This window comes from Panthera tigris, chromosome E3 (genome assembly GCF_018350195.1).
Source record: "Panthera tigris isolate Pti1 chromosome E3, P.tigris_Pti1_mat1.1, whole genome shotgun sequence".
Lineage (NCBI taxonomy): Eukaryota > Metazoa > Chordata > Mammalia > Carnivora > Felidae > Panthera > Panthera tigris.
This window is the reverse complement of record NC_056675.1, coordinates 31,473,209-31,499,324: the sequence shown is the minus strand read 5'-3', so window position 1 is coordinate 31,499,324 and position 26,116 is coordinate 31,473,209. Positions and strand designations below refer to the sequence as shown.

The 26,116-nt window shown below is 47.6% G+C and overlaps 1 protein-coding gene across 8 annotated transcripts in view; it reads left to right on the top strand.

Moving 5' to 3' along the window:
- SNX29 (sorting nexin 29) overlaps positions 1–26,116 on the top strand; it is a 495,580-nt gene that overhangs the window by 24,598 nt on the left and 444,866 nt on the right. For all 8 annotated transcript variants that reach the window (XR_006212700.1, XM_042972465.1, XM_042972466.1 and 5 more), the window contains exon 4: positions 14,948–15,072. Coding sequence is in view for 7 of the 8 variants with exons in the window: in XM_042972465.1 (XP_042828399.1) it covers positions 14,948–15,072 (125 nt within the window). In the remaining variant the exon portion in view is untranslated. The remainder of the gene's footprint in view (positions 1–14,947; positions 15,073–26,116) is intronic.

Genomic DNA, 26,116 nt, shown 5'->3' with positions numbered 1-26,116 from the left:
TACTGTGATATCTTGATTTAAACAGGAAACATATTTGTTCTTTGCCATTCTTGGCCTTGTGCTGTAAAACCCCTGGAATTTCCAAAGTGATGAGAGCCATGAAGGTGTCTTCTGTTATGTGAATACAGTGACTTTTAGAAAGTCCCAAAGGTTGGGGGCTGGTGGCCAGGAGAACCAGCCACGCTATTAAATGGTTGGAACTTTCTTTCCCAGCAGCCCCCCCTCCTCCCTCCCCGGGGCAGAGGTGAGGAGCTGGAGGTGGAGTTCAGTTGCCAGCTCCTGGTGATTTAATCAGTTGTGCCTATGTCATGAAATCTTCATACAAACCCAAAAGGATGGGGTCCTGAGAGCTCCTGTGTTGATGAGCACACAGGGGTGCAGGGAGAGAGGCGCTCCTGAGGAGGGCACGGAAGTTGCGTGTTCTCTTCCTTTACCTGGCCCCGCGCAGCCCTCCCCCCGGCTGTTCCTGAGTTCACATCATCCTCTTCTAATAAGCCGGTTATCTAGTAAGTAAAATGTTTCTCTGAGTTCTGTGAGTCGCTCTGGCAAATTCATCTAACCCCCGGAGGAGGCCGTGGGAATGTTTGAGATACACAGCCGGTCAGGCAGAAGTACAGGTGACAGCCTGGGCTTGTGACCGGGGTTGGGGGGGGCGGGGGGATGTGTGGCGTCTCATAGAACTGAGACCTTGTTCTGAATAGTACTAATTCACCATAGCCACACTTTTGGTTTCGTGGAGGAAAGCTCTATTAATTATGAGGGAAAGGGAATATAAGCAATTCAACAATTCCAGTAAACATAAAGAGGGAGAAAAATACAGAGAAGAGCAGAGAAGGCTAAATTCATCAAATCGGGTACTCACAACATCCAGCCTTCTGGCTGGGGGAGCCCAGCGGCGAGCAGCCCCATTGGAGTCCCGATGGAGCGTCCTGAGCAGAGCGCCCTCCCCTCAGGTGGGACTTCTGACTAAGTCTTCCCACCGGGGCAACATCTACACTTACCCGTATGTGATTTATTAAGTCTGCCCGAGTGCGGTCCTGAGCGAGCCGTGTTTTCCTCTGTTTCTCTTATTGTATCTCACAATCTCTGGAGCCTGGGTGTGTGCATATTTCTCTGCCCTCCCTGATCCATTCCAGGGGCCCAGCCTGGTCTGGCTCAAGGAGGTGAGGCGAATTAATTCCTCTTGGCGTCGGGGACAGAAGGGCCAGTTCTGATCCTGAGCCCGGATACAGAGCACAAGCCGACTAGTAAGCCCCCCATGACTGTGTGTGCGCGGCTCTGGGCGGAAATGCGCGACAAGCCACACCAACAGCTTCTTTGCAGAACAGACCTTCACCTGTGGGGTCTCTAATGTTGTCTCCAGGTGGAAAATGTCAGAATTGAGTTGAGGTGTAGGACACCCAGCTGGTGTCAGAGAATCGCTTGGTGGTGTGGGGAAAATGCACGCATCTGAAAAGGTGGTCGGAATCAGAGCTGCCCTGCCATTTGGGAGGATTAAGTCAGATACTGTGTGCAAAAGAGCCAAACACGTCGGAGTGTTAATTTCACTCCATACGGAGTGAAGTCTGGTGGGGACGGTCCTCACTCAGCTGGGACTCCTGCCATGCGGTCTACTGATGCAGGCACTAGTCTGCAGATGGAAGGGAAGGGCAAATGTGTATTAGTGAGACTTTTCGATGTTCCCGAAGGTGGAAGATTCCTTTCCACATAACTCTGGGTACAGTTCTCAGACCCCACGTCCCGAGACGTGTCTCTTCTGTGTCATTCTCCTATAGGAAACTGAGAACAAGTGACTACTAAGATATAATGGATACTTGGAAGGGATCTTCTCTTAAAAGGCCAAGTGTTACCTTTGAAGGCCATTGAAAATGGACTGTCGTAGGTAAAGTTCTGGGCATGACTGTGAGTGTTGGCTTAGGGTCATAGCCAGATTCCAGTTGGTTGGACGAACACCAGTAGGAACTTTTTTTTTTTAATTTTTTTTTTTAATGTTTATTTATTTTTGAGAGAGAGAGAGAGACAGAGCATGAACGGGGGAGGGTCAGAGAGAGAGGGAGACACAGAATCTGAAGCAGGCTTCAGGCTCTGAGCCATCAGCACAGAGCCTGACGCGGGGCTCGAACTCACGGACTGTGAGATCATGACCTGAGCCGAAGTTAGACGCCCAACCGACTGAGCCACCCAGGTGCCCCACCAGTAGGAACTTTTGAAAGGCTGGCACACAGCTGTATCTGCCAAGGCTCTTGGGCAACAAGCAACAGGAATCTCCAGCTAAGGATGTTGTGGGCTTGTAGAATTGATGGAAGGCCGGGTTTGGAGATGGGAAGGAGTCAAGACAACTTTGGAAGGCTCCTGTGCTGGACACAGGGGCCCAGAGGTGTCTCTTAGCAGGAATGCTGGTCCAGTTAAGGTGCCGCTGGCAGAGTGACTCTCATTCTGGTCAAGATTGAAGGTCTAGGGAGGAAACACCTGACTGGCCAGTCTCAGTCTCAGGTCACCTGACCACCTGCTCGCCACCAGCAGAAGGATTTGGCTGAAGGAGCTTCCTGGGAGCCTGCTGGCTTGCGTAGTGCGAGGTGTTTCCTTGGGTCACCATCCCAAGACAGGATCCAGTGAGGCAGAAGTAAACTTTCAAATGAAATCTGGGTGCTGTTATGAAGGTGGCTGTTATGAATGAACACAGGGTGGCCCTAATGCCCACCAGTTGTCCCCTGTTGCTGCTGTATTGTAGTGATAGGCTTTCTTGTGACAATACCATGTGGTTTAAAAATGTTCGTGTCTAGGGGTACCTGTGTGGCTCAGTCGGTTAAGCAGCAAACTTGGGCTCGGGTCATGATCTCGCAGTTCACAAGTTTGAGCCCCATATCCGGCTCTGTGCTGACAGCTCAGAGCCTGGAACCTGCTGCAGATTCTGTGTCTCCCTCTCTCTGCCCCTCACCTCCTTGTGCTCGGTCTCTCTCTCTCTCTCTCTCTCTCTCTCTCTCTCTCTCTCTCTCTCAAAAAATTAAATAAACATTAAAAAATAAAAAATAAAAATGTTCATGTCTATGTGATGGGTGTCCTTTGATCCTTGCAATGACCCTGAGGGGTAGGCAAGCAGGAGTAGGGTAATTTCCCTGCTCTTACAGGTGTAAAACCTTGGAGGCTGGTCATTTTTGTAGCATTGACTTTGTATCTAGTACCCATTGGTGCTGGAGCATGCACTTTGGTTAGGTGGGTCACGTGGTTTGTAGGTGGTGAACAGGATTGGAGACAGACTTTGTTTTCCTACTGTGGTCCTGTTCTCTGACACTATAGCCCCTCGTGGTTTTCCTAACACACCGTTTCCCCAAAAAGTACTTAATATTAAGTGTTAAATGTCAGGGCATTCAATTCCCCTCAGCTGCCTAATGGCTCAGTGGTTCGCCTTTTCTTTTCCAGTCTCAGCGATACTGGGGGAGAGACCTGGTTTGGTATTAATGTGAGGTTGAATGAAATGAAATTACTGATACTTGGTCCTTTCGACCTGCGAAGACAACAGTATCCTACGGTTCAAAGTGTGTCCAGCACAGCCCCCTCCTCCTGTCTAAACAGAGGCTTCGGGCTTAGCCTTCCTCCAGCAGAGCGGCACAGGGGCTTGCTCTGTGGGGCCCAGTGCTGCGACAGCAATAGAGTTTTCCCTTGTCAAACAGGCGTCTCTCCCGTGGAAAACAGGAGTCAAACCCAGGACAAGTAAACCAGCCTACCCATGCTCGGATGTAACAAAAGTTGCCCATGTGTTTGTGAATGGCTCAAGTCTGGGAAAGAGCGCTGCCCGTGTGCCTTTTGTACACAATGTTATTCTGTTATAGCCGAAATCGCAAAGCGTGAGCCTGTGGGAGGCAGATGTGTTTGATCTTTCGGAGATGACACAGCATCACACAGCAAGATGTAAAGCGTCAAGACACCACGGACATGAAAGGAAATGGCAGGCGAGGCTCCTTGCATGATTTTGTCCTCCGAAAGCCCCCCAGGAGGAAGTGGGGCAGTCAGCAGACTCCCGAGCGCAGCGTTTCTCCTCACCCCTTCCCGTCGGAGTTGCGGTCCTGCTCTGTTTGGCCCTCAGAACAAAGACCCATTCTTGTGCTTCGTGAAAATTATTCCACGTACTGTCAGCCACACTGGCCTTGGGAGAGGCTGTAATGTGTGTTTTGAATAGTTTGCCTTCCGGAAATAATGGCCCAAGGACTCAGCAGACACTGGAAGTCACCTCAAGGGCCAGATACGTTATTGTTCCTCAGAAGCGTCTCCTTCCTCCGTGGAATTACAGAACACCGTCTGGAAGGTGTCCATTGGAATTATCGGCAGCGACCCAAACTTGGGGCCGGCAGGATGAGTGTGGGAATTGGAGCTCAGTTTGAATCCTCTTGTCGCCAGTCCCCAGTCATGTTGGACTGTGGGCAAGTTTTGACTTTCTTGTGCCTCAACGTCCTCATCTGTAAATGGGAACAGCAGTAACTTTATCGACTCAGTAGAGCTCTGAGTCAGTTCATGTGAAGCCGAACAGCCAGTATGTTTCCAGAAATTGTTAGCTATTGTTACTGTCGTTGTAATTTTATGTAAAGTGTCCGGACACTTGGTAAATATTCTCTGCGCACTGGGTCTCTTTGCCGTGATGGGTGGCAATGGGTTGGCTTTGAGTATTTGTCTCAGAACATTTAGGAAATGTACATTTTTGTGATCCTTTCAGGGAATGTTGCCAGAAGAAGTCAGAGAAAGGAGCATTTCTTCTCCTTTCAAAGCTTGCTAGGGAAGAGTGATTTGTTTTGGTGATTTTTCTTTACCTGTGAAGAGTTAGAAACGTTCGTGAACTTTTCAGGAAGCTACAAAACAAAACCAGCCGACCTTTGCTGTTCCTTAATGTTATTCTCAGCACAGTTGAAAACTGTCGTTATGGATTCCTCTGGACACTTATGAAACCAAATGGCTTTGTCAGGCATTCCTTTTCTTCTTTTAAAGGTCTTGTTCATCATGTGATTTTTGTCTTCAGTTTGTCATGGGTTTCTTCCCAAGCTATTAGTTTGAGGTGTTGCCTGGATGTTTTAATTCTTCTCATCCTGCAAAAAATCTTGGGGTTCATTAATTGGATTTTCTATCCTCCTGAGTGCTTCATTTCCACTTTGAGGATCTGTAGTAGGTGGTTCCACATTATGTGTGTGTGTGTGTGTGTGTGTGTGTGTATAAATAATTTTTTTTAACATTTATTTATTTGAGAGAGAGCGAGAGCATGCCCAAGAAGGGGAGGGGCAGAGAGAGAGGGAGACACAGAATCCGAAGCAGGGTCCAGGCTCTGAGCTGTCAGCGCAGGGCCCAACACAGAGCTCAAACCCACGAACCGCAAGATCATGACCTGAGCTGGAGTCAGATGCTTAACCGACTGAGCCACCCAGGCGCCCCTGTATATATATATTTTTTCATGTTGTATATTCTTTTATTTTACTGTAGTGATCAAATGAATTGATTTCTTTTTGTAAAAAGATTATTTTTAGCTATAGGGGAACTCTAGGGCATTTAGCAAATCTGAGCACATTTCCATGTCTGAATATCAATAAATATTTGTATTGTTTATAGCCACTGACAATAGTGCTTGGCCCAGGGGAAACAATATGCAAGCACTGTCATCACCATCACCATCATCATCACTGTCCCGATAGCAGAGAGAGGCCATGAGCCTGAAGTCTAAGCTCTGACGGGAGAGGCCCACCCAGCCACAAATCACCAATTACCAGCCGTGTAATTTTGGACTTGATTATCTTCTCTAGGCCTCTGTTGTATCATCCGGAACATCAGATGATAATCATGGTCCCCGCTTCCTTGTATATAACAATGTTTGCTTGGCACAGCCAGTAAGAACTTACTAAAACTCAATACATTGTCTCCCTATGACTTGACATACCAGTGTTTGGGCCAATTTGGAAACGAAAGGCTAGAATGATCGCTCATTAATTCCGCTATGCCACAGTTATCTATTGGTAGACTACTGTGTTGGCATTAGGGACGTAAACTGGACGAGATGTTTCTCCGATTGAGTCCAGGAGACGGGCATGTAAATTGCGGACAGTCAAGGAGGCCTGTAGTAACAATTACATAGTATAGACGTGAGAGGTGAGTACTGGGTCTTTAGTGGTCACATGGGAAGAATGGGAATTCCAGCAGCAGGAGTAGGAAGTGCGAAGGTGGAGGCAGGCATGAGCAAAAGGGGGGATTGTGGATGATGTGTTGTAGGTGTTGGGAGGTGATCTGGAAAGTCATTAGGTGTTTGAACTTTATCCATTAGGATATCATTGTTTTTCTTTTTCTTTATTTTTTTTAAATTTTATTTTATTTTAAGTTTATTTATTTATTTTGAAAGAGAGAGAGAGCAAGCGATTGAGCAGGACCTGGGGAGAGGCAGAAAGAGAGGGGGAGAAGAATCCCAAGCATTGTTAGTGCGGATCCTGACCTGGGGCTCGAACTCCTGTACAGTGAGATCATGACCTGAGGTGAAACCAAGAGTCCGTTGCTTAACTGACGAGCCACCCAGGTGCCCCTAAATTGTTTTTTTTTTTTTTTATGTTTTATTTATTTATTGAGAGGGAGAGCGTAAGTAGGGGAGGGGCAGAAAGAAGGGGGACAGAGGATCCAAAGCGGGCTGTGTGCCGACAGGCTGACAGCAGTGAGCCCGATATGGGGCTCGAACTCATGAACCACCAGATCATGACTTGAGCTGAAGTCAGACGCTCAACTGACTGAGCCACCCTGGTGCCCCTCTTTTTTTTTTTTTTTTTTAAATTCATTTTGAGAGAGAGAGAGCAGGGGAGGGCCAGAGAGAAGAAGAGAGAGTCCCAAGCAGGCTCCACGCTGTCAGCGGAGAGCCCAGTATGGGGCTTGAATTCATGAGCTGTGAGATCACGACCTGAGCCGAAATCAAGAGTTGGATGCTTAACTGACTGAGCCCCCCAGGCACCCCAGTTAGGGTATCATTTCTTAGGCTGTGGCTATTTGCATACCATTTTCACAGTTTTTGCCATTTCTCTACACCGTCTGAGCCAGGTGTTGGCTTGTGGTGGAATTTGAAGGCCCTGCCTTATGACTCTGGTCTTGTCCTAAGTAACAGCATCAGTGATATCAAAGACGGACGGCTGGTTATAGATTTTCTTGATGCATTGAAGTGATTAACATAGAAATGTTCATCTGTGTCCCTTCTGAAATTGTGTCATGGACTGTATGCCATGGCAAAGTGTGGCGTGGGTGAGAGAGAAATAAAGGACAATATAGTCAGATCTGCATTTCCCGAGGAGGTGGGGGGGATGGCTGGGGTGCGATGGGGCCCGGGGAGCAGGGGACAGGGGGGCTGGGTGGAGGGAGTGCTCTTGGGAGGAGAGACGGAAGGATGGAGAAGCATTGTGACTGAGCCTTGATAAGCCTGAGGTGCTGAATGGACACGGGGGATGAGACGTCCGTTCTCTGGCTCTAAGGTGCGGCCAGAAATCAGAACAAACTGGTTTTCAATTGTTCCCTTTTGTTTGAAAGCAGGCTTTGGCGTGAAGTTTTCTTTCTCCCAGACTGTGGGTTCCCACCAGGCTTGGAGACTCATGGGCCACTGGCTTAATGCCCCTTCTGTGTCTCATTTCCCATTTATTCCCTCCTTCTGCATCTAGGGACTCTCGTCTCCGTTCTTTTTCCCTTTTAATGTCACCAGCCCCTTCAGCTGATTTCCTTCCCAGCCGCCAGCCCCTGTTCCTGATTTTGAAACGTCTCTTCTGCCGGGAGAAGTTGGGACAGTGTTTGCTTCCGGAGAGAGCTGGAGGTCTGTCCACCCCAGAGAAGACAGATCCTGTGTTGGTGTTAGTAACTTGTGAAAATGGTCAGAAATTACGATTTAACCCATTTAAGAATTGCTTATTGTTTTGATTTCTCGCTCTTCTGGTAGAACATACATTTGATTTTTTTTACTTTCTTTTTACACCCTCAAAACGCTCACACTTAACACTGTCTTGAAAACTATTGCCTTGTGAGTTTTCGCCCTTACCAGGCTTGCATTTTTTTTTCTGGTTCTGTGTCAACTTTTTTTTTTGTTCTCTTTTTTACTCCCTTCCCTCCCTCTGGGTACCTTGTGTTCATGACCGAGATTTATTTGTTCTGCGGTTTTCTCCATGTTCTCAGAATTTTTACAAATAAAACACAGGTTTTATTGCTATTGTTTTACAAAAATTGAATCCTATGTAACATTCGGCTTCTGCATTTTCTCTCTTGGCCGAACCCTTTCCAAGTTACGGTTCCAATAATCGTTCTAATTACTTTTAGTTTTTTAATTCTACTAGTTTGTATTTTTTTTAAAGTTTATTTATTTATTTTTGAAAGAGAGAGAGTGAGCGAGCAGGGAAGGGGCAGAGAGAGAGGGAGAGAGAATCCCAAGCAGGCTGCACACTGTCAGTGTGGAGCCTGATGCAGGACTCAAACTCCTATACCATGAAAATATGACTTGAGCTGAAATCAAGAGTCAGGTGCTTCACCAGCTGAGCCACCCAGGTTCCCCTTGAGCATCTTTTCTTTTTCTTCTTTTTTTACAAAAAAAAAAATTTTTTTTTAACATTTATGTACTTTTGAAGGACAGAGAGAGACAGAGCGTGAGCCAGAAAGGGGCAGAGAGAGAGGGAGACACAGAATCTGAAGCAGGCTCCAGGCTCTGAGCTGTCAGCTCAGCTTGAGCAGAGCTTGAGCTTGTGAACCACAAGATCATGACCTGAGCCAAAGTCAGACACTTAACCAACTGAGCCACCCAGGTGCCCCTCTTTTTCTTCTTTTGAGAGAGAAAGAGAGAGAGAGAGAGAGAGAGAGAGAACGAGTGAGCAAGGGGCAGAGAGGGAGAGAGAGAGAGAGAATCTCAGGAGGGCAGAGGATGATGAATCCTGAAGTGGGGCTGGAACTCAAGAACCGTGAGACCATGACCTGAGCCAAACTCGGATCCTTAAGTGACTGAGCCACCCAGGTGCCCCTGCATATTTTTTATTTGTGGGTTAGAAACACTTTTTAAAATCTTTTTGTAGATATTCTTTTTTTTTTTTTTGCTTAACATTATGATCTAAACTTAAAAAGAAATGTATTTCAAGTTCTCTATAAGCATTTAAAATAAAATAGTTGTACACTTTTTCCTCATCATAACTTTTAAATCGTATTTCTTCATTTGTTGTAGCTCAAGGTAGCAATATTTCTGGTTTTTGAGACAAGAATATTTCTTTAATGCTTATTTTGGAAAGGAGCTAAGTTCAGGAAAGCATAAAGGCAAGAAAGACATCAGCAGTAATTCCTTTGCCAAGTGGCTCTTAATTTTTTTCACCTAATTCCCTTTAAGATTTTTTTTTTTTTTAGCATAGTTGGGAACATACTTAGTATGTAGTTTTATATCCCGCTTACTTTTCATTTTATATTTTAAACCTGTGGGTCTTCACTAGAAGCTCTTGGTATGAGTTTTAAGGGCTAAATAGCATTTGACGATATGCTCTGTTACTGTTCATTCAACTAGTTCCCAGTGTCAGCTCTTTAGGTGTTTTTTTAACTTTCCACAGGTGCAGATAATGTGTTTCGAATATTTTCATTTGTAAATCTTTATCCGACTTGTAGATTGCAGCGGAGGACTGGTCTTTGCCAGTGAAATTCACAGGCTACAGGATGTGCCCTTTGGAAAAGTTAGTTCATAAGGCACAAATACAGAGCATAGCCGCTACAAATGGTTGTCATGTCACGGCCTTGCCTTAGCAAGGCTGGTGTGATCGTGCTGCCTTCAATCTGGCACAGGGCTGATGCTGTTAATTGCCTGATTTTTAGGGGTACAGTTGACTCCACTCCAGGTGACATTGGAGCTTTCCACATGAGGATAATCCAGTCCATTTTCATAACTGTACTTGGTTTTCTCCAAAAGGTTCCTCTAACACGTGAAAGGAGCGCTTTGCAATGTGCCCTCCTTCATAAGGTTACTTTTATTGTTGATCCTGTCTGTTGTTCTAACGTTTGCCATAAAAAAGTAGACGATTCTTAAGAATCTTACTGTAGATTGATGTGGCAGGTTAAGGAGTCTTGAAATCGAGGTTGCAGCTTGCGGAATTTCAGCAGTAAACTAGTTAAGCTCATGCCGTGTCCCCCTGTGCTGGTGGTAGATAACTTTCACATTCAGCCGGAGCAGGCTATTTGATTTTCCATACATGAACTCCTTTTATCAAGCTTTACTGAGCACCTTGAGGACCGTTTTTTTTTTTTTTCTTTTTAAATAGCTCTTTTTGAAGTCTAATATACATACCATACAAATCTACCTCTTGTAAGGGTACAATGCAGTGATTTTTTTTTTTTAATACTTTTATAGAGTTGTGCAGCCATTAACCACAATATAGTTTTAGGACATTTTCATCGTGCCAAAGTTTCCTCCTGTGCCAATTTATAGTTAACCCCTGATTCCAGCGTTAGACGACCACGAATTGACTTTTGGTTTGTATATATTTACCTTTTCTCAGCGTTTCATGGAATCCTGCACTGTGTAGCCTTTTGGGTCTGACTTCTTTCTCTTAGCATAGTGTTTCCAAGGCTCATCTTCGTTGTAGTGTCAGTTTTTCACCCCTTTGTAGGGGGTGCTGAGCAGTGTTCTGTATCGATACATCACAGTCGATGTATCTCTTCATCTGGTAAACAGTTGTATGCGTAAAAACCTGAAGTGATTTTTTTTTTGACTGGTGCTTTTTATTTAAATTTCTTTTAATGTTTTATTTATTTTTGAGAGAGAGAGATAGAGCATCAGCAGGGGAGGGGCAGAGAGAGAGGGAGACACAGAGTCCGAAGCAGGCTCTGGGCCCTGAGCATCAGCACAGAGTCCAGTGTGGGGATTGAACTCACGAACCACGAGATCATGACCTGAGCCGAAGTTGGATGCTTAACCGACTGAGCCACCCAGGTGCCCCTAAATTTAAAAATTTTTTTTATCTTAAAGAGAGAGCGGGAGCGGGGGAGAGAGGCAGAGAGAGTGAGAGAGATGGAGAGAGAGAGAATCCCAAGTGGGTTCCATGCTTAGTGTGTAGCCTGATGTGGGGCTCAGTTCCATGACTCTGGGATCATGACCTGAGCCGAAATCAAGAGTCGGATGCTGGGGCACCTGGGTGCTCAGTTGGTTGGGCGACTGACTTCGGCTCAGGGCATGATCTCACCGTTTTGTGGGTTCAAGCCCCATGTCAGCCTCTGTGCTGACAGCTCAGAGCCTGGAGCCTGTTTCAGATTCTGTGTCTTCCTCTCTCTGCCCCTCCCCTGCTCACCCTCTGTGTCTCTCTGTCTCTCAATAATAAATAAATGTTAAAAAAAAAAAAAAAGTCGGATGCTCAACCGAATGAGTCACTCAGGTGCCTCTTGATTGGTGATTTTAAAAATATGAAAACAGGGAGACTCTTAAATATGGAGAACAGAGGGTTACTGGAGGGGTTGTTGGGAGGGGATGGGCTAAATGGGTAAGGGACATTAAGGAATCTACTCCTGAAACCATTGTTGCACTATGTGCTGACTAATTTGGATGTAAATTAAAAAAAAATCAATACAAAAATGAAAACGGGGTGCCTGGGTGGCTCAGTCAGTTAAGTGTCTGACTTTGGCTTAGGTCTTGATATCACAGTTTGTGAGTTCAATCCCCACGTTGGGTTCTGTGCTGACAGCTCAGAGCCTGGAACCTGCTTCGGATTCTGTGTCTCCCTCTCTCTCTGCACCCCCTGCCCCTACTTGCACTCTTCCTCTCAAAAATAAACATTAAAAAGTTTTTAAAAATATGAAAACATTTGCTGTTAAGTCCCCCCACTTAATTAAAAACATGCCCAATTCACTAACTTACATTAGAAGTTGGATGTGATGAAATGCCATGGAGGCAGCCAGCCCACCACAGCGATGCCAGAAAGCATGTAGCAGAGAGCATTCTGGGAAATAGGAGAGACCAAGCTGAGAAAATGAAGAGCCCCGCTCAAGCAGGTGCCCCTTTGCTTTGCAGGAATTATCATAGAAATGAGTAGAGATGAGAAGAAATGGAAGCCTTAGGGCGTGAGGTCATAAATCAGCGCCTGTAGTGTGTCTGCCATGCGTTAACGAGGTGGAGATGCGTGTGGTTGGACGAGTGTGTTCTGCCTGATTCAACTGACCTGGGCCCGAAATACGAATTGTACAACATCTCCTGAGACGCGTCTCTCGCCTGAATGTGCAAGTCTGTATTCTGAGTCCCCCAGGGGAGGCACCATTTTGGCCACGGTTACCACACTTGTGCCACATACTGGGACAGGCATTGTGCTACATACTGGGACACGGAAGATGCATGAGGCATGATCCCTGGTGTCTGGGAGCTCAAGTTAGTGAGAGGAGACAGCTCTAGGAAGCAGCTCATTAACAGAGAGGTTGGTCAAGTGCCATACTAGAAAGAAGCTCAGAATGAGAAGCCCTCAGGAAGGCTTCCTGGTGGAGGGGACCCTCGAGCCAAGTCTTGAATGACCAGTAGGTACAAGGTCAGGTAGAATGGGAAGTGAAAAGGGGACATGGGGAGGGTGATAAACAGAATGGCCTTTGGCAAGGTGGTCATCGCAATGAATTAATTATAGGATTAGTACCCCCTGTGGGTTTTCTGCTGCATTAGGTTGATTGTGACATGTCTGCATCTGGAAGGTAATACTGATGATGTAACCTGAGCCTTGGGGACTGGGTTTGTGCTGTTCACCTGCATTCCATTCTCTTTAGGGGCCAGATATTATCTAGAGTTGGCGGGGCAGTTACTGACTTGTGCACTAGAACCAAGCAAACTAACAGGGATTGTTGATTTCATTACCATATTTGCCGATAATTTGTTTAAAGGTACAGGCTGTGGTTTATTATGGAGAGTAATAATTCTGGTGTATTCCTCCCGGGATAGGGCTTTGGCTGGGCTCCATTTTGCCATACGTCTTTTGGTTGCTGTGGAATTTAGATAGTTTTGCTAGGTGTCCCAGCTTTCAGGAAGCCCTTAAATGTGTGCCTGAGTAAACTTGCAGAGAGACTGGCATAGGCACAGCTCATATTTAAGGATGACATCTGCCCAGCAAAGAGGGTTGTTCCAGTGTGGGGGAGTAATCTGGGACTCAGGGTTCAAGATTATTTACTCATTTTCCTGCCCGCTGAGAAAGGATTTAGGGAGCACGTCCTGTGTACCAGACATTGAGCCAGTTGCAGGAGAGCCAAGGTAGGAGCTGGAAACCAGCGTAGTTGAGGACACCTGTTTGGTTTGGGATGCCACATAGGTTTCTTTCCTGTGGAGGGCCAGCTTTGATCATTGGCAATGGTCGCCTAGAATGCTGGGATGGATTAGTGATGTCTGTCATGAGCACAGGCTGGAGAGTGAATGTATGAATGCTGGGTATTTGATGCTCTGTTAGGGTTTTCTGGTGCAGGCAGAGGACTCGAGTAAAAGTGGGGTATGGGAGAGAGAGGACATTTGTCTTAGAATAAGCATGTTTGTCTTGGTATGGGGTGTATTAGAAACTACCTTGGATCAGTTCAGGCTTGGGCAGGACTGGAGTACAGATGTTGTTAATTATGTACTGTCTTATATTGCTGCTTATTATGTACTCATGTTACTGTCTCTGAAATGTCTTTAGCCTGTTTTTTTTTAGGTGTAAAATGGAGGTAATACCACCTGTATCATAATGTTGGTGGAAAGAGTTAATGAAATAATGGCTATGAAAATATTTTACCACCCACAGAGCAATAAACTCTTGGAGTATTATTGCTACAGGTGTAGAGGTGAGTGGATCAGGAAATGCCTGAAGTTAGGCAAGGTTGAGCCAGATGGTGATGGCCTCCGGGCCTTTGCACTGGGTCCCCCTGCCCAGCCTGCTATGTCTTGTCACATCTGGGTCGTAACTCCAAGGTTACCTCCATTTGGGCCACCGAATCTAAGCCTGTTCCTGACGTGTCTCCACCTATCACCTCGTCTTGTTTTATTTTCTTCAAAGTTCTCATAACTGAAATGGTCTGCTTAGTTTGTATATCTCCCTCTGTTAGAACCATGCAAATGTGTTGAGGCAGAGACCTTGGTATGTCTTTGTATCCTCAGAGCATAGATTAATAGAGCCTGGCACAGAGGAGTTCAGGATTTTTTAATGTATGTTGTATGAGTGAATGGAAGGGTCTCTGAAGTCCACAGACCCGATGGGCCTTGGGGCCCGAGAGCCCTGGGATGGTTGTTAAGAATAGGACATAGTAGCTGTGACCTCCTCTCTTTGCCAACATGATCTTGAAACTATTTCCTTGGTTATTGAGAAATAAATTTAATTGAATCCACAGTAGTTGTAACTTAATTGAAAATTCTTTCCATTAACTCTGGATCTGACTTCACAATATTCTTGCAACAAAATAAAGAACAAGAATCAGAATTCATATTATTTTTTTAGTGTATGTAACAGGCCATGAAATTATACAATGTTTCCAATTTGGCAGGCTGGTGCATTCAATCTCTTCAAAGATAATCTAATTCTTTAAAGTATATGTGATATGAATTAGAGTTGGAACTTGTGAATTGGATACAGTTAGCAGCCAGCCCCTCCCTAAGCCTAACTGATCTGTTTTTAAATTGGATTTTATTCTTTTCTCCTCTGATGGCTGGCACCAATTCCATTTCCCTTGTTTCCTGGGAATTGTTACTATGCGTTCAGGAGTCTGATGAATATGGCCAGACTTTGTGGGGCTTCCTGGACTTATGTGAAATGAACAGAAACGGGGAGAGGTGTGTGGAGAGGCCCCAGTCAATTCCGTGTCACTTACCTGACTGCCAATCCAGCTGTCCAGTGTGTACCTTCCCGCTGAGCTTTACAACCGCTGACACACCCCCTCCCCGGAGGTGCTGGGGCTGCCCTGGTTGTCTGTCTCCCTTCACAGACGGACTGATGAATCACTGGTTCCCTTGCAGGGTGACCTGTCTGTGCGCCCAGTTTGAGGCCGTCCTGCAGCATGGCCTGAAGAGGAGCCGGGGATTGGCGCTCACGGCGGCCGCAATCAAACAGGCAGCAGGCTTCGCCAGCAAAACAGAAACAGGTACTGCTTGGCCTGATGCAGCGCAGAGGATGAGGTCTTTTCTGTTGCCCTCCTTTTAAAAAGTTTTCATTTATTTTTTAAGCGTGTGGGATGGGGGTGGGGGGAGTGTGGTGGTGCAGAAATCCACGAGTGAGAAAGTCTTACCCGCGGTCACTATTGGCGTTGTCCTTTGCGGACCCCTTGGAGCCGCGAGTTGCCATCTCTGGGGGCTCGGGGTGCTGCAGCCAAGGTGCATATGTGACCAGAGTGGCTGGCAATCGCTGGGAACTCAACGTGTTCTAATTTTGTGCATGGGGATAGCACACCATTCCGCGGTCAAGTCTGTCTTCAGCAACAGCGACAGCAGGTCTCTGAGCTTACGCCTCTGCTACCGTCCGTATGCGTGTTGCCAGAGCATTTCCCGTGTGTCCTGCTCCTGTGTGTCTGACCGACGGGCCAGTGTTAATAATGACTACTGACACATAGGAGCAGTTTGCACAAGCCTGGAACCTCGTCAGTCTTTTATGTCAGTTAGCTCATTCGGCAGCCTTGTGAGTAGCAGGGACCTTATTTTCTCCATTGTGCAGATGAGGAAACTGTTCGAAGTGATTTGCTTTGGATCTGAACCTAGAAGCATCTCATGTCCTATAAGATACGTACTCTGCCCTTCCTCCAGGACATTTTATTTAAAAAAAATTTTTTTTAACGTTTATTTATTTTTGAGACAGAGACAGAGCATGAACAGGGAGAGGCAGAGAGAGAGGGAGACATAGAATCTGAAACAGGCTCCAGGCTCCGAGCTGTCACCACAGAGCCCGACGCGGGGCTCGAATTCACGGACTGTGAGATGGTGACCTGAGCTGAAGTCGGACGCTTAAGCGACCGAGCCACCCAGGGGCCCCCCTCCAGGACATTTTAAAGAGTAGGTTCTTTCAGACCCTGCTTGTGAGTGCTGCTCTGAGTTCCTGAATCTTGTCACTGTGGCAACATGCGTGTCACTGCTGACCGAAATGCTCGGAGGGCCCCTCGCTCACAGCTGACCGTCGGCCCTTGCCGTGTCTGGCCGGGGCGTCTATGGGAATTCTCTGCCAGACAAGGCAGGTCTCTGCCTCTCCCTCTCCCTCTCCTCCTGCCTCTCCCTCTCCTCCTCCCTCTCCCTCTCCTCCTCCCTCTCCCTCTCCTCCTCCCTCTCCCTCTCCTCCTCCCTCTCCCTCGTGTTGTGTGTCTGCCTTCCTTGGATTCTCAGCTCTGTCGTTCATCTCCCCAGTTGCTCCTGTTCACGAGCGAACGTGCTTCCCCTTGGGGTCAGGGGACAGCCACGAGAGGGATTCCCGTCACTGTCAATTTTTCTTCTGTGCTCCTGGGTCCCTTCTTTAAGATTTGGGGACATACGGGGCCGGGTCAGACAGGAGCTGCCTGCAAGGGCCTCATTCCTCGTGGAAGCCACCGCCTGCTGCCTTGGTCGCCTAGGATGTTGGCCTCTGCCGTCTTGGTGGCTTCTGTCCTCCACACGCAGCCAGCTCAGTGCTCTGGGCTGGTTGATGAGCTGCTGGAGGACGTACCTTTTCCCACGGTCCTCCTCACCATGATGGGCCCTCGTGTTTCTTCTCGTTTCCTTCTTCCCTGTCTGTGCGCAGCTACTTGAGAGAAACCAGTGTGGGGTAGGCCACGAGGCCTCAGGTCTGCTTCTGTCCGAGGAGGGCAGCCGCTGGCCCGGTGGGAGGCAACGTTGGCTTTGGAGTCAGGCCCTGAGGGTAAGGCTGGTAGACCCTAGGGCAGCGCCCCTGCTGCGTCTTCGTTGTTTTCACCGGTGAGGCTGATGTACATTCCGTCTCCCTGGGGGGCTGTCCGGAGGCTTCCGCCGAGGCCGCCTCCGTTCCTAGAGCCTAGTCACCGTGTAACCAGTTACCCTCCTCTCCCCAACACCCTTTAAACGCGTAGACTCTTCCTCCGTCTCCTCCCACGGGGGCTCCAACCTTCGGCCGTGCAGGATGGCTCTGTCTGGCCCTACCCGGACTAGGATTCGTGTCTTTCTCTTACTTGGGCCTGGTGATCAGAGGAGCACCAGCACACGTGTGAGGCTGTGGTCACCGTTCGTTCATGCCGCTTCCCGGTGTCTCAGCGCCCTTTCTGCACCTGCATCCGGAACAGACCCTGGCCGGTGAGCAGGGTCTCTGCTTTGCTTTCTGCCGTGGAAGAGGTTCCGGGCCTCCTGACAATTAGGAGTGGGGGAAAGACCCAACTGGCTTAGCCCGCGAGTGGCTGCCAAGGGCTTCCTTCAGTCTTGTCGCGGTGCAGTTAACCAGTCACTGGTACACTTGGTCTTTGGCTGATTAGAGCCTCTTTCCTCTTATTGAACGTTTTATTAAATCCTTGTATGGGGGAGGGGTGGTGGTGGGTTTTCAGCTGCTAGGAGTCAGGACGAATCAGATTGGTGGCTGTTTACAGCTGTTCGTAAAGCCATTGGAATGACCGTAGCAGGTGGAATGGAGAAAATGAAATCTTGAGAGGAGGGTTGGATGTGAATGAGTGTCACTGTGCTCCCTCGTCCCTGCTGGCTGCTGGCCTGGGCCCTTTATGTAGCTTTGCAGTTAATACCAGACCCTAGAGCCAGAGACGTGTGACCCTAGAAATCCCGCTCTGTGACTCGTCACACGTGAGCTCCCTGGGACATCCTCTCTCTGAGCTTCCATTTCCTCATGTGTAAAATAAGGTCACGGTTTTGTGGTGGGGGCTTGATGAGAAAGCGCGTGCAGAGCCCAGGCCTGGGCATAGAGCTGCCAGAGCTGGTGCTTGATAACCTGGCAGCACCTTTCCAGGCTGGGTGATGATGCCCTTATTTTTCGGATGATGCCACCGAGGATCAGATAAGTGAATAAGTTGCACACTTTTGCATAGCTAGTAAATGGCATAGCTGAGGCTTCCAACCAGGTCAGACTGATGTCAGATTCCTGGCTGCTGTCAGCTCCCCCCTCTTCAGGCAGGAGGCCTGGTGCCCTGCCCTTTGTTGCTCCTCTGTAGACCACTGTAGCCCAGTTAACTGGACTGGAAGCGACAGGGGACAATAGGATAACAGTGAATTAACCCACAGGCTGTTGCAGTAGCTCTGTTTACACATGAGGAACATTACCTTTTGAAGAGAGGAGAACGGAGTTCAAGGTAATGACTGAACAAAATGATACTGTCGAAAATCACAATACAGTCGATAGTACTGAGGGTCTGCCAGGCAGGACTGCGTTTGTTCAGCTGGGGTTGGGGTGCACGTTGGGCTGAGTTTAGAAACTGGTGTCCTTGTACAGTGTGCTTAAAAAAATTTTTTTTTTAAAGTTCTCAACATTTAAAAATGATGAGATTTTGTGCTGAAAGATGGATTTCTAGCTTTTCTTCAGCTTGAGGATCTCTGGCTCTGGGCCCACATTTACTGTTGACTGTGCCCCTGACAGCTGAGATAGTGTTGTGTTGTTAGCATTCTTGCTGTTCTTACCTGAAATTTAGCAGTTTTCGAACATAAACACTTCTCAGATGGTAAACCCCTGAAGTCAGTTTCCAGAGTGCAGAATGGTGGTCTCTTTCATTTCTGTCTAGTTATAAACTTGCTTTCTAGGGAGAGGATTTGTTAACTTCTCACTTGGCTATCGCCAGAAGCCCCTTATTTTTTGTTGTCGTCTTGATGTTGAGTGCATTCTTGTCTTTGGCATGTGCTTGGTAGTTTTGACTGAGTCCCAGGTGTTGTGTATGTTGTGTATGTGACTGAGTCCCAGGTGTTGTTGGAAGCTTGGGATGATGTTCTCTTTCTTCAGAGAGAATTCACTCTTGCTGCTCAGGCAAGTATGGTAGAGGAAGATCAGTTTTCTCCTGCCGAGGACTGAGCATTTCATGCCTGGGCTTCAGCATTTGCGAGGGCTGATCCATTTCTGCTTTTGCCTTACTGCTAGGACTAGGTATTTGGGGTTTCCAGCGTATTTCCGTTTCCTAGAGCTGCCATAACAAACTTCCACACCCTGGGTGGCTCAAAACAGCAGAGAGAAATTTATCGTCTCCCGGTTGTAGAGGCCAGGAATCCAGAATCTGGGTGTTGGCACGGTTGGTCCCTTCTGGATGCTCTGAGGGAGAATGCGTGCCCAGCTTCCGGTGGTTGTCTGCTGTCCTTGGCGGTCCTGGTTGTAGCTGCTTCAGTCCAGTCTGAGCCTGTGTCTTCCCGTGGCCTCTTCCTTCTGTGTCTCTGTCTCCTTGTCCTCCTCTCTCCTTAGAACAACAGCCCAATGGGATTTAGCCCCACCCTACTCCAGTATTACCTCAACTTAACTAGTTACATCTGCAGAGATCCTTTTTCCAAGTAAAGTCACATTCTGTGGTTTCAGACGGACAGGAATTTTCGGGGGACACTGTTCCGTCCAGCCCACATTGGATCCCTGAGCTGTTTACCAGTTTCCATCCTCGTCTGCTGGTTCTGAGCTCTAATTTTTTCCTTTCAGACCTTGTGGAAATTCTGAAAGCTCTGTTTAGCTTCTCGTCAGAAACTCTGTAGCCGGAAGAAGCCTCGAGGGCGAAGTAAGGCCCCAAGCGTAGGACTGTCCGTGGACTTCCCTTCTCTTTGGGATCTGAGTTCTTTAAGTCTTGCCTGGGCAGCAAGGTCCTCAGGACCTCCCAGGTCCTCAATTTTGTTTCAGTTAAATAACTGCCTAGCGCTTTCAGTTGTTTTTGTGGGAGAGGTGGTCTGGACTCCTCTTTCAAAGCTGAGAAAGTGGCCCCTTGAAGTGACACTTTGAGTGTGTGCCTTTTTCTATTGCTAGATCGCGCCCTTCATGTGTGGCCATCTCGGTTACTTTCCTATAAGTCAGGCGTCAGGTTTTCCTTCTGTGATGAACTGTAGCCTGAGACAGGGGTTGTGCAGGCAGATTTCCTCCAGTTTTGTGAGGTTTTTAGCCAGCACCTGCATCCACCTCTCTGCCCCCCTCCCCCCCCGCCCCCCATTCCCTAGTTTGCTTGTCTGTTAGGCATTTTTGATTTGTTTTTGGCTTAGCATTCAACGTTCATTTGTTTGTCTTTTGATTTGGGGAGTTTTTACCCAAACATCCCTGAATTGTGAAATGTTGGTAGGGCAGACGTGATTACACACAGTTATGCCACCAGCTCAGCTTTGTCTTGCCGTGCATTGTCTGCAGGTGTGGGACAGTGTCCAAGCCTCGCTGAGATCTCCTCAAATAGATCGTGCAGACGTGTGGGTTGTGCGGGACCCAGAGATGCTTGGGATGAGGTTACCCAGTGTGTCGTCTTTGGGATTTAAACCCCAGAAGTGAGAGCCTGCTTGTGTATGGGGGAACTGTTTCCTCTTTGATCTGTGGCTGGATTTATCTCCACAAAAGATTGATTTGGGGATGGCGAGAGGGGAGTCTGCATTTTCAGAGTCCGGGCCTGCAGTCTATGTGCCTTGCAGCGAGGCAGGTCAGTGTGAATAGTGACAGCAGGCATTGGTTATTCCTCCCCCAGCAGTTCTGCCCTTCTTGCTGAGACAATGCTGATTTTGTTCAGATGTTGGGTGGCCAAGAGCTTCAGGCCTGGAGCTAGCTGCAGGGGCAGTGAATCCAGACCAGATCAGGCCAGCCGTAATGATGATCAGCTTGCCAGTAGCTGCTTTTAGTACAGACCCAAGACGCCGTTAAGGAAGGAGAAGTCTGCTGTGGGCTTCTGAGAAAATTCATTGCCACCTGAACGGAAATAGGAGAGAAGACTTACTTTGTGGCCTTGGGTTGTTGCTTGAGACTGTGATGTTTGGAACTTTGGCAATGATCTTGTGATGAAGGGGGACAGATCTGAGGACAGAGCAGCTCAGAAAGATGGAAAGTACCTGGTTCCTTGGTAGTGTCACTGAGCTTCTGAATTAACCAACTCCAGACCTGCCTTACCTCTGGACTTGATGTGTAAACGTCTAAACGTTTCCTAATGGTTTAAGCCATCTTGAGTTGGATCTCTGTTGACACGCATCCAAACACATCCTAACTTAAACAGTAGAGGAGAGCCAGACAACTTAAAAAAAAAGTCAAAGGCCTGTGTTCCAGAAGTGAGAGGAAAGTTGTGAATAGCACGTTAATCTTGGAAACAACACTGGGATGTTTTCTCCTTTTTAATCAATTGGCTGACCACAGGCCTGGCTTCCTTGTTTGCTAGTGACTCATTCTGAGCACCTCCCGTGAGCCAGGGGATTTGTTAGACCCTCCGTTCCTGATTTCATTTTACTCTTGAAACGTCTGTGCATAGTGAATGATCGTGTCCCCGTTTTATAGGTGAAGAAAATACGGCTCAAAGAAATGAAATTGTTTTCTTAATGCTCCAGAACTAATGATTGTGACAGAGCTGGGATTTTTACTCAGGTCCACATGATTGTGATTCTGTAACTCCTACTCTTTTATTCATGATGGTATGTTTCCAGAAAGAGGGCTCTCTGAGAGATCCTGATCCTTTCCCTTCCCCCATTTGAATTCATGAGTAAATTAAGCAGCAAGTAATAAGTTATGATCACTTAGGGCAGAGGTCAGCAAACTACGTCCTGCTACTTCTTTTTATAGATAAAGTTTTATTGGAACACAGCCACATGCGTTTATCTACTTAGTTTGTGTGGTGGCTTTTAGGCAGCTGTGACTGAGACTGTTGGTCCCATAAAGTCTAAAGTATCTGGTATTTGACCCTTTGCAGAACAAGTTCTCTAATCCCCATCTTTGAGAACAAAGGACAGGGGTTCCATTTTACCGTACCACACCGTATTCACATGTGTGTACCCCCACTGGATGGTACGCTTTGGGACTGCAGGGTATCATGTGTGTCTTACTTCCTCTTGACTTTCCAGCTCCTAGCAGAGTTTTTGGGAAATATATAGGTACTTCAATAAAAATGTATTCATAAATGCGATATTTCAATTTGCACAGTCCTATCTTTCGTGATTTCTGAGGTACCAGAGTGCTACCAAGGAAGAGAGCAAAGATCGATTTTTAAAGTTACTAAAGATGAATTAAAAGCGGCAGAGAGCTCTGCATAGGCTTGGCTTGGGATTGGAGGGTTTTGCCCAAAGTTGTCAATGTGGAATGCGGTGTGGAAAAAGGAATTATTTTTCATTCTACTGGAGAACGGAGACGGACCCACTGCAGCTTGTGCCTGTCTTGGTCTGCTTGGGCTGCCGTAACGAGAGACCACAGCCGGAGGAGCCTAGAAGCAACAGCAGTTTATTTCTCACAGTTCTAGAGGCTGGGAGGTCCAGGATCAAGGTGCCGGCATGGTTGAGTGAGGGCCCCTTCTCTGCTCCATAGCCGGTGCCTCTCTCTGTGTCCTTACGGGGTGGAAGGAGCACGGGACACCCTGGAACCTCTTTCCTAAGGGCCGTGATCCCATTCCACAAGGCCTCCACCTTCTTGGCCTAAGCGTTCTCCTGAAGGCCCCACCTCCTAATACCATCACTTTAGGGCCAGGAGTCTTGGAGGGACACGTTCAGACCGCACTGGTGACATTTCTCTGCAAAACCTTGGAATTTGCTGTTTTGTGAATCACTAACATATCGTCATGAGGTGACGTGTTGGCGGTCTGTGACAGGGTCATACGCTTGGTTCAGGACATACCAGAGTGGCACCTGCTGTTATGGATCTGCCTGTCCTGTAGAGCGTAAGTCTGATTTCCTTGTCTGTTCAGCAGCCGTGGGCAGCAAGGACCCTGTGACGTTGAAACAGTCTCCCCCTCTCTGCCACCACGTCCTGGCATACTTACTGCTGCTTTGTGCATCCTTCTGTCATTTCTACACCCTCAAATATTAAATACCGTTCATCTTCTCATTCTTTCGTTCGCTCTTGTTTCTGTGCATACAAGTACTGCCCGAATTCCTTGGTGAAAACTGCTGTCCGTGTGTTCATTACTGAGAGTTCTCCCTCCCCCGACCCCCTCTTTTACGTGTCTCTGTTTGGATGTACCACGGGCTCATCGCAGGTTCCAGGACAGAATCTTCCTGACCTCCCCCATTTGCTCCTGTATTCCTTGCTTAGCGAATGGCTCTGCCCTTCACCCAGCTTTCCTGACAGCCCCTGGGCTTCCTTGCAGCCTTCTTGTCCTTCCCCTCTGCCCTGTTTTATCCTTCTGCCATCCGTTGCCATCTTCTCTAGTCCGCTGTGCACGTTGTGCCAGGCGGGGGCGGGGGTGTCTTCAGTGACCAGCCTGCTCCCCTGCCTCCTACCTGAAGTTCTGTCACGGTTCTTTTCAGAGTGGGGCAGGAGGACACACACCTTGTCATGGCTTCCGAGGTCTCTCCCCTCCCTGCTTTGTCTGTCTTTGCCCTTCCTCTAAGCCCTGCCACACACCCAGGGCTGACATGGAGATGGCAGGTAAGACATTGCAACGCTCGGATCCAGTCGATAAACCATGACCCGAGTCTTGTGAGTTCCCCTCCTGCCACAGCCCCTGCCGGGGGGGGGCTTCTCGGACCTCTTCATGATTCAGCCCCTAAAGTGTTAATGCTAGACTCTCTGGGGGAGAAGGTCTTCAGTACCTCTGTCTTTTCATTGCTCATTGATTGCTTTAGATGGTTAAATCCTAAATTTTGAACGGCACTGCTGGTCTCTGCAGACCTGAAGCTGTCGAGTCTGGAAGTGTACTTCGTTCTTACCTTTCCATTACCCTCCTTCCTCCCTAGCCCTCGCTCAAACGCTAACGACTCAAACTTCTCTTCTCGCTTTTAAATTGTGGCAAAACATATATAACTTAAAGATGACCGTTGTAACCATTCTAAGTGTATACATTGTACGACCATCACCACCATTCACCTCAGAACCTTTTCGTTTCCCCTTGTTCACAGTCCATCCCCATTAAACACGGACTCTCCATTGTCCCTCCTCCCAGCCCTTGGTACCCGCCATTCTCCTTTCCGTCTCTATGAATGTGTCTTCAGTACTTCTTGTAAGTAAGGTGTACTTCTACTCCACACGGATAAGGCTTATTTCATTTAACATAATGTCTTCAGGGTTTGCGCCTTTGTAGTATGTCAGAATTTCCTTCCTTTTTAAGGCTGAGTAATACTCCATTGTGTACGCGCGCGCACACACACACACACACACACACACACCCCACTTTACTCATCTCTGGCTGCACACCGGGGTTGCTTCTATTTGTAGTAATGCTGCCATGAACGTGGGTGTCGACAGAACTATTTGCATCCCTGCTGTCCGTTCTTTTGGATAAATACCCAGAAGTAGAATTGCTGGATCGGGTGGTAATTTTATGTTTCACTTTTTGAAGAGAAGCTGTATTGCTGTTTTCTGTAGCGGCTGCCTCATTGTACATTCATTCCTACTGGCCACAGGCGGGGGTTCCAGTTTGTCCACATTCTAGCCAATGCTCGTTATTTTCATTCATTAAGTAATTATTTAAAAAAGATGTTATTTTTTTTTTTTTAAGTTTATTTTATTTTGAGCGAGAGACAGAGAATGAGAATGTGCGGGGGGAGGGTCAGAGCGGGAGAGAGAGAATCCCAAGCAGGCTCCACACTCAGTGTGGGGCCCAACGTGGGGCTCAATCCCACCGCCGTGAGATCATGGCCGGAGCCAATATCAGGACTCAGGTGTTTAACCATCCGAGCCACCCAGGTGCACCCATTAATTTATTTTTTGATAATACCCATTCAAATGGCTGGGAAGTGGTATCTCATTGTGGTTTTGATCTGCTCTCTCTTGCAATTTCAGATTTCTCCCCCAAAAAGTCATTCGTGAGCTCCTCACCCAGTTCACCTGGCCTCTGCCCACCCTCTAGGTGTCTTCTTCTCCTTTCTGCCCTCCCCCCAACTCTCACACCCAATAGTCTTGAGTCCTTGTCTCATCAAACCTATTTCTGGCGCTATGTGTTTTCCTGACTTTCTCTCTCGATGGTCAAGGGCTGGATCTATTTTTCCCCTTTGTTCTTTCTTGTAGCCCCAGTGTATTGCAAGGTGCCTGGCCACCAAAAAGGATGTTCAAAACAAGGACTCCAGGACCCACACTTCAGGACGTGGGGCTCATGGTCCTGGGAAGCCAGACCCCACCCTCTGCTGTCTGTATCTCTTCACAGTCAGCTGGAAGCAGGTGGTATTAATATACACCCAGCTGTAAAATTAGAGAAACCGACTTCCTTGATCCTCAGTGGGGCTTTTTGAAAATGGTTGATTGCATTTAGCTCAAAGCAGAATTTATATTTTGCTTCATTGGGTCACCTTGGGTAACAATTTCATTTCTGTAGAAGAGTATTTTTGGAGGAAGCTTCATGTGCCGGGAGAAGCCCGGGCCCATCCTTTTGTTCATGAGGGGAAGTCCACTCCCCACCCTCCCACCCCTGTAGGGTTTTCAGTTCCCTCTTTGTGTTTCTGTGTCATGTTTATAAACTTGCAAATCAGCTAGTTTTGGCACAAAGAGCCTTGGAAGGATGTCTGTGGAAGGTGTGAAGGAAATACTGAGCTCTGTCCAGGGGTGGTGATAAACATGTTTAACAGCTGGTAGAGAACGCTGGCCTTGGGGGGAAGTCAGAGCCAGAATGCTAGCCCCCTTGGGCCAGGTGTGCACCTGTGAGCTCCTTGATTACAGGGATGTCCACAGTGTCCTGGGGAGGGTCCTTGACAGTCTGGGTGGCTGAGGGCGTGGGCCAGTGGCTGCTTACTAAAGGGCACGAAACTGTCCCAGCATATAAGGATCCTCTGTAGCCAGACTGAGGCCTCTGGGCCAAACCTTTGGCTGTTTGAAAGGTGTCTCATTTTATTTTATTATTATTATTAATTTTTTTTTTTAATTTTTTTTTCAACGTTTTTTATTTATTTTTGGGACAGAGAGAGACAGAGCATGAACGGGGGAGGGGCAGAGAGAGAGGCAGACACAGAATCGGAAACAGGCTCCAGGCTCCGAGCCATCAGCCCAGAGCCTGACGCGGGGCTCGAACTCACGGACCGCGAGATCGTGACCTGGCTGAAGTCGGACGCTTAACTGACTGCGCCACCCAGGCGCCCCAATTATTATTTTTTAAAGGAGGCTTCATGCCCAGTGTGGAGCCCAACGTGGGGCTTGAACTCAGG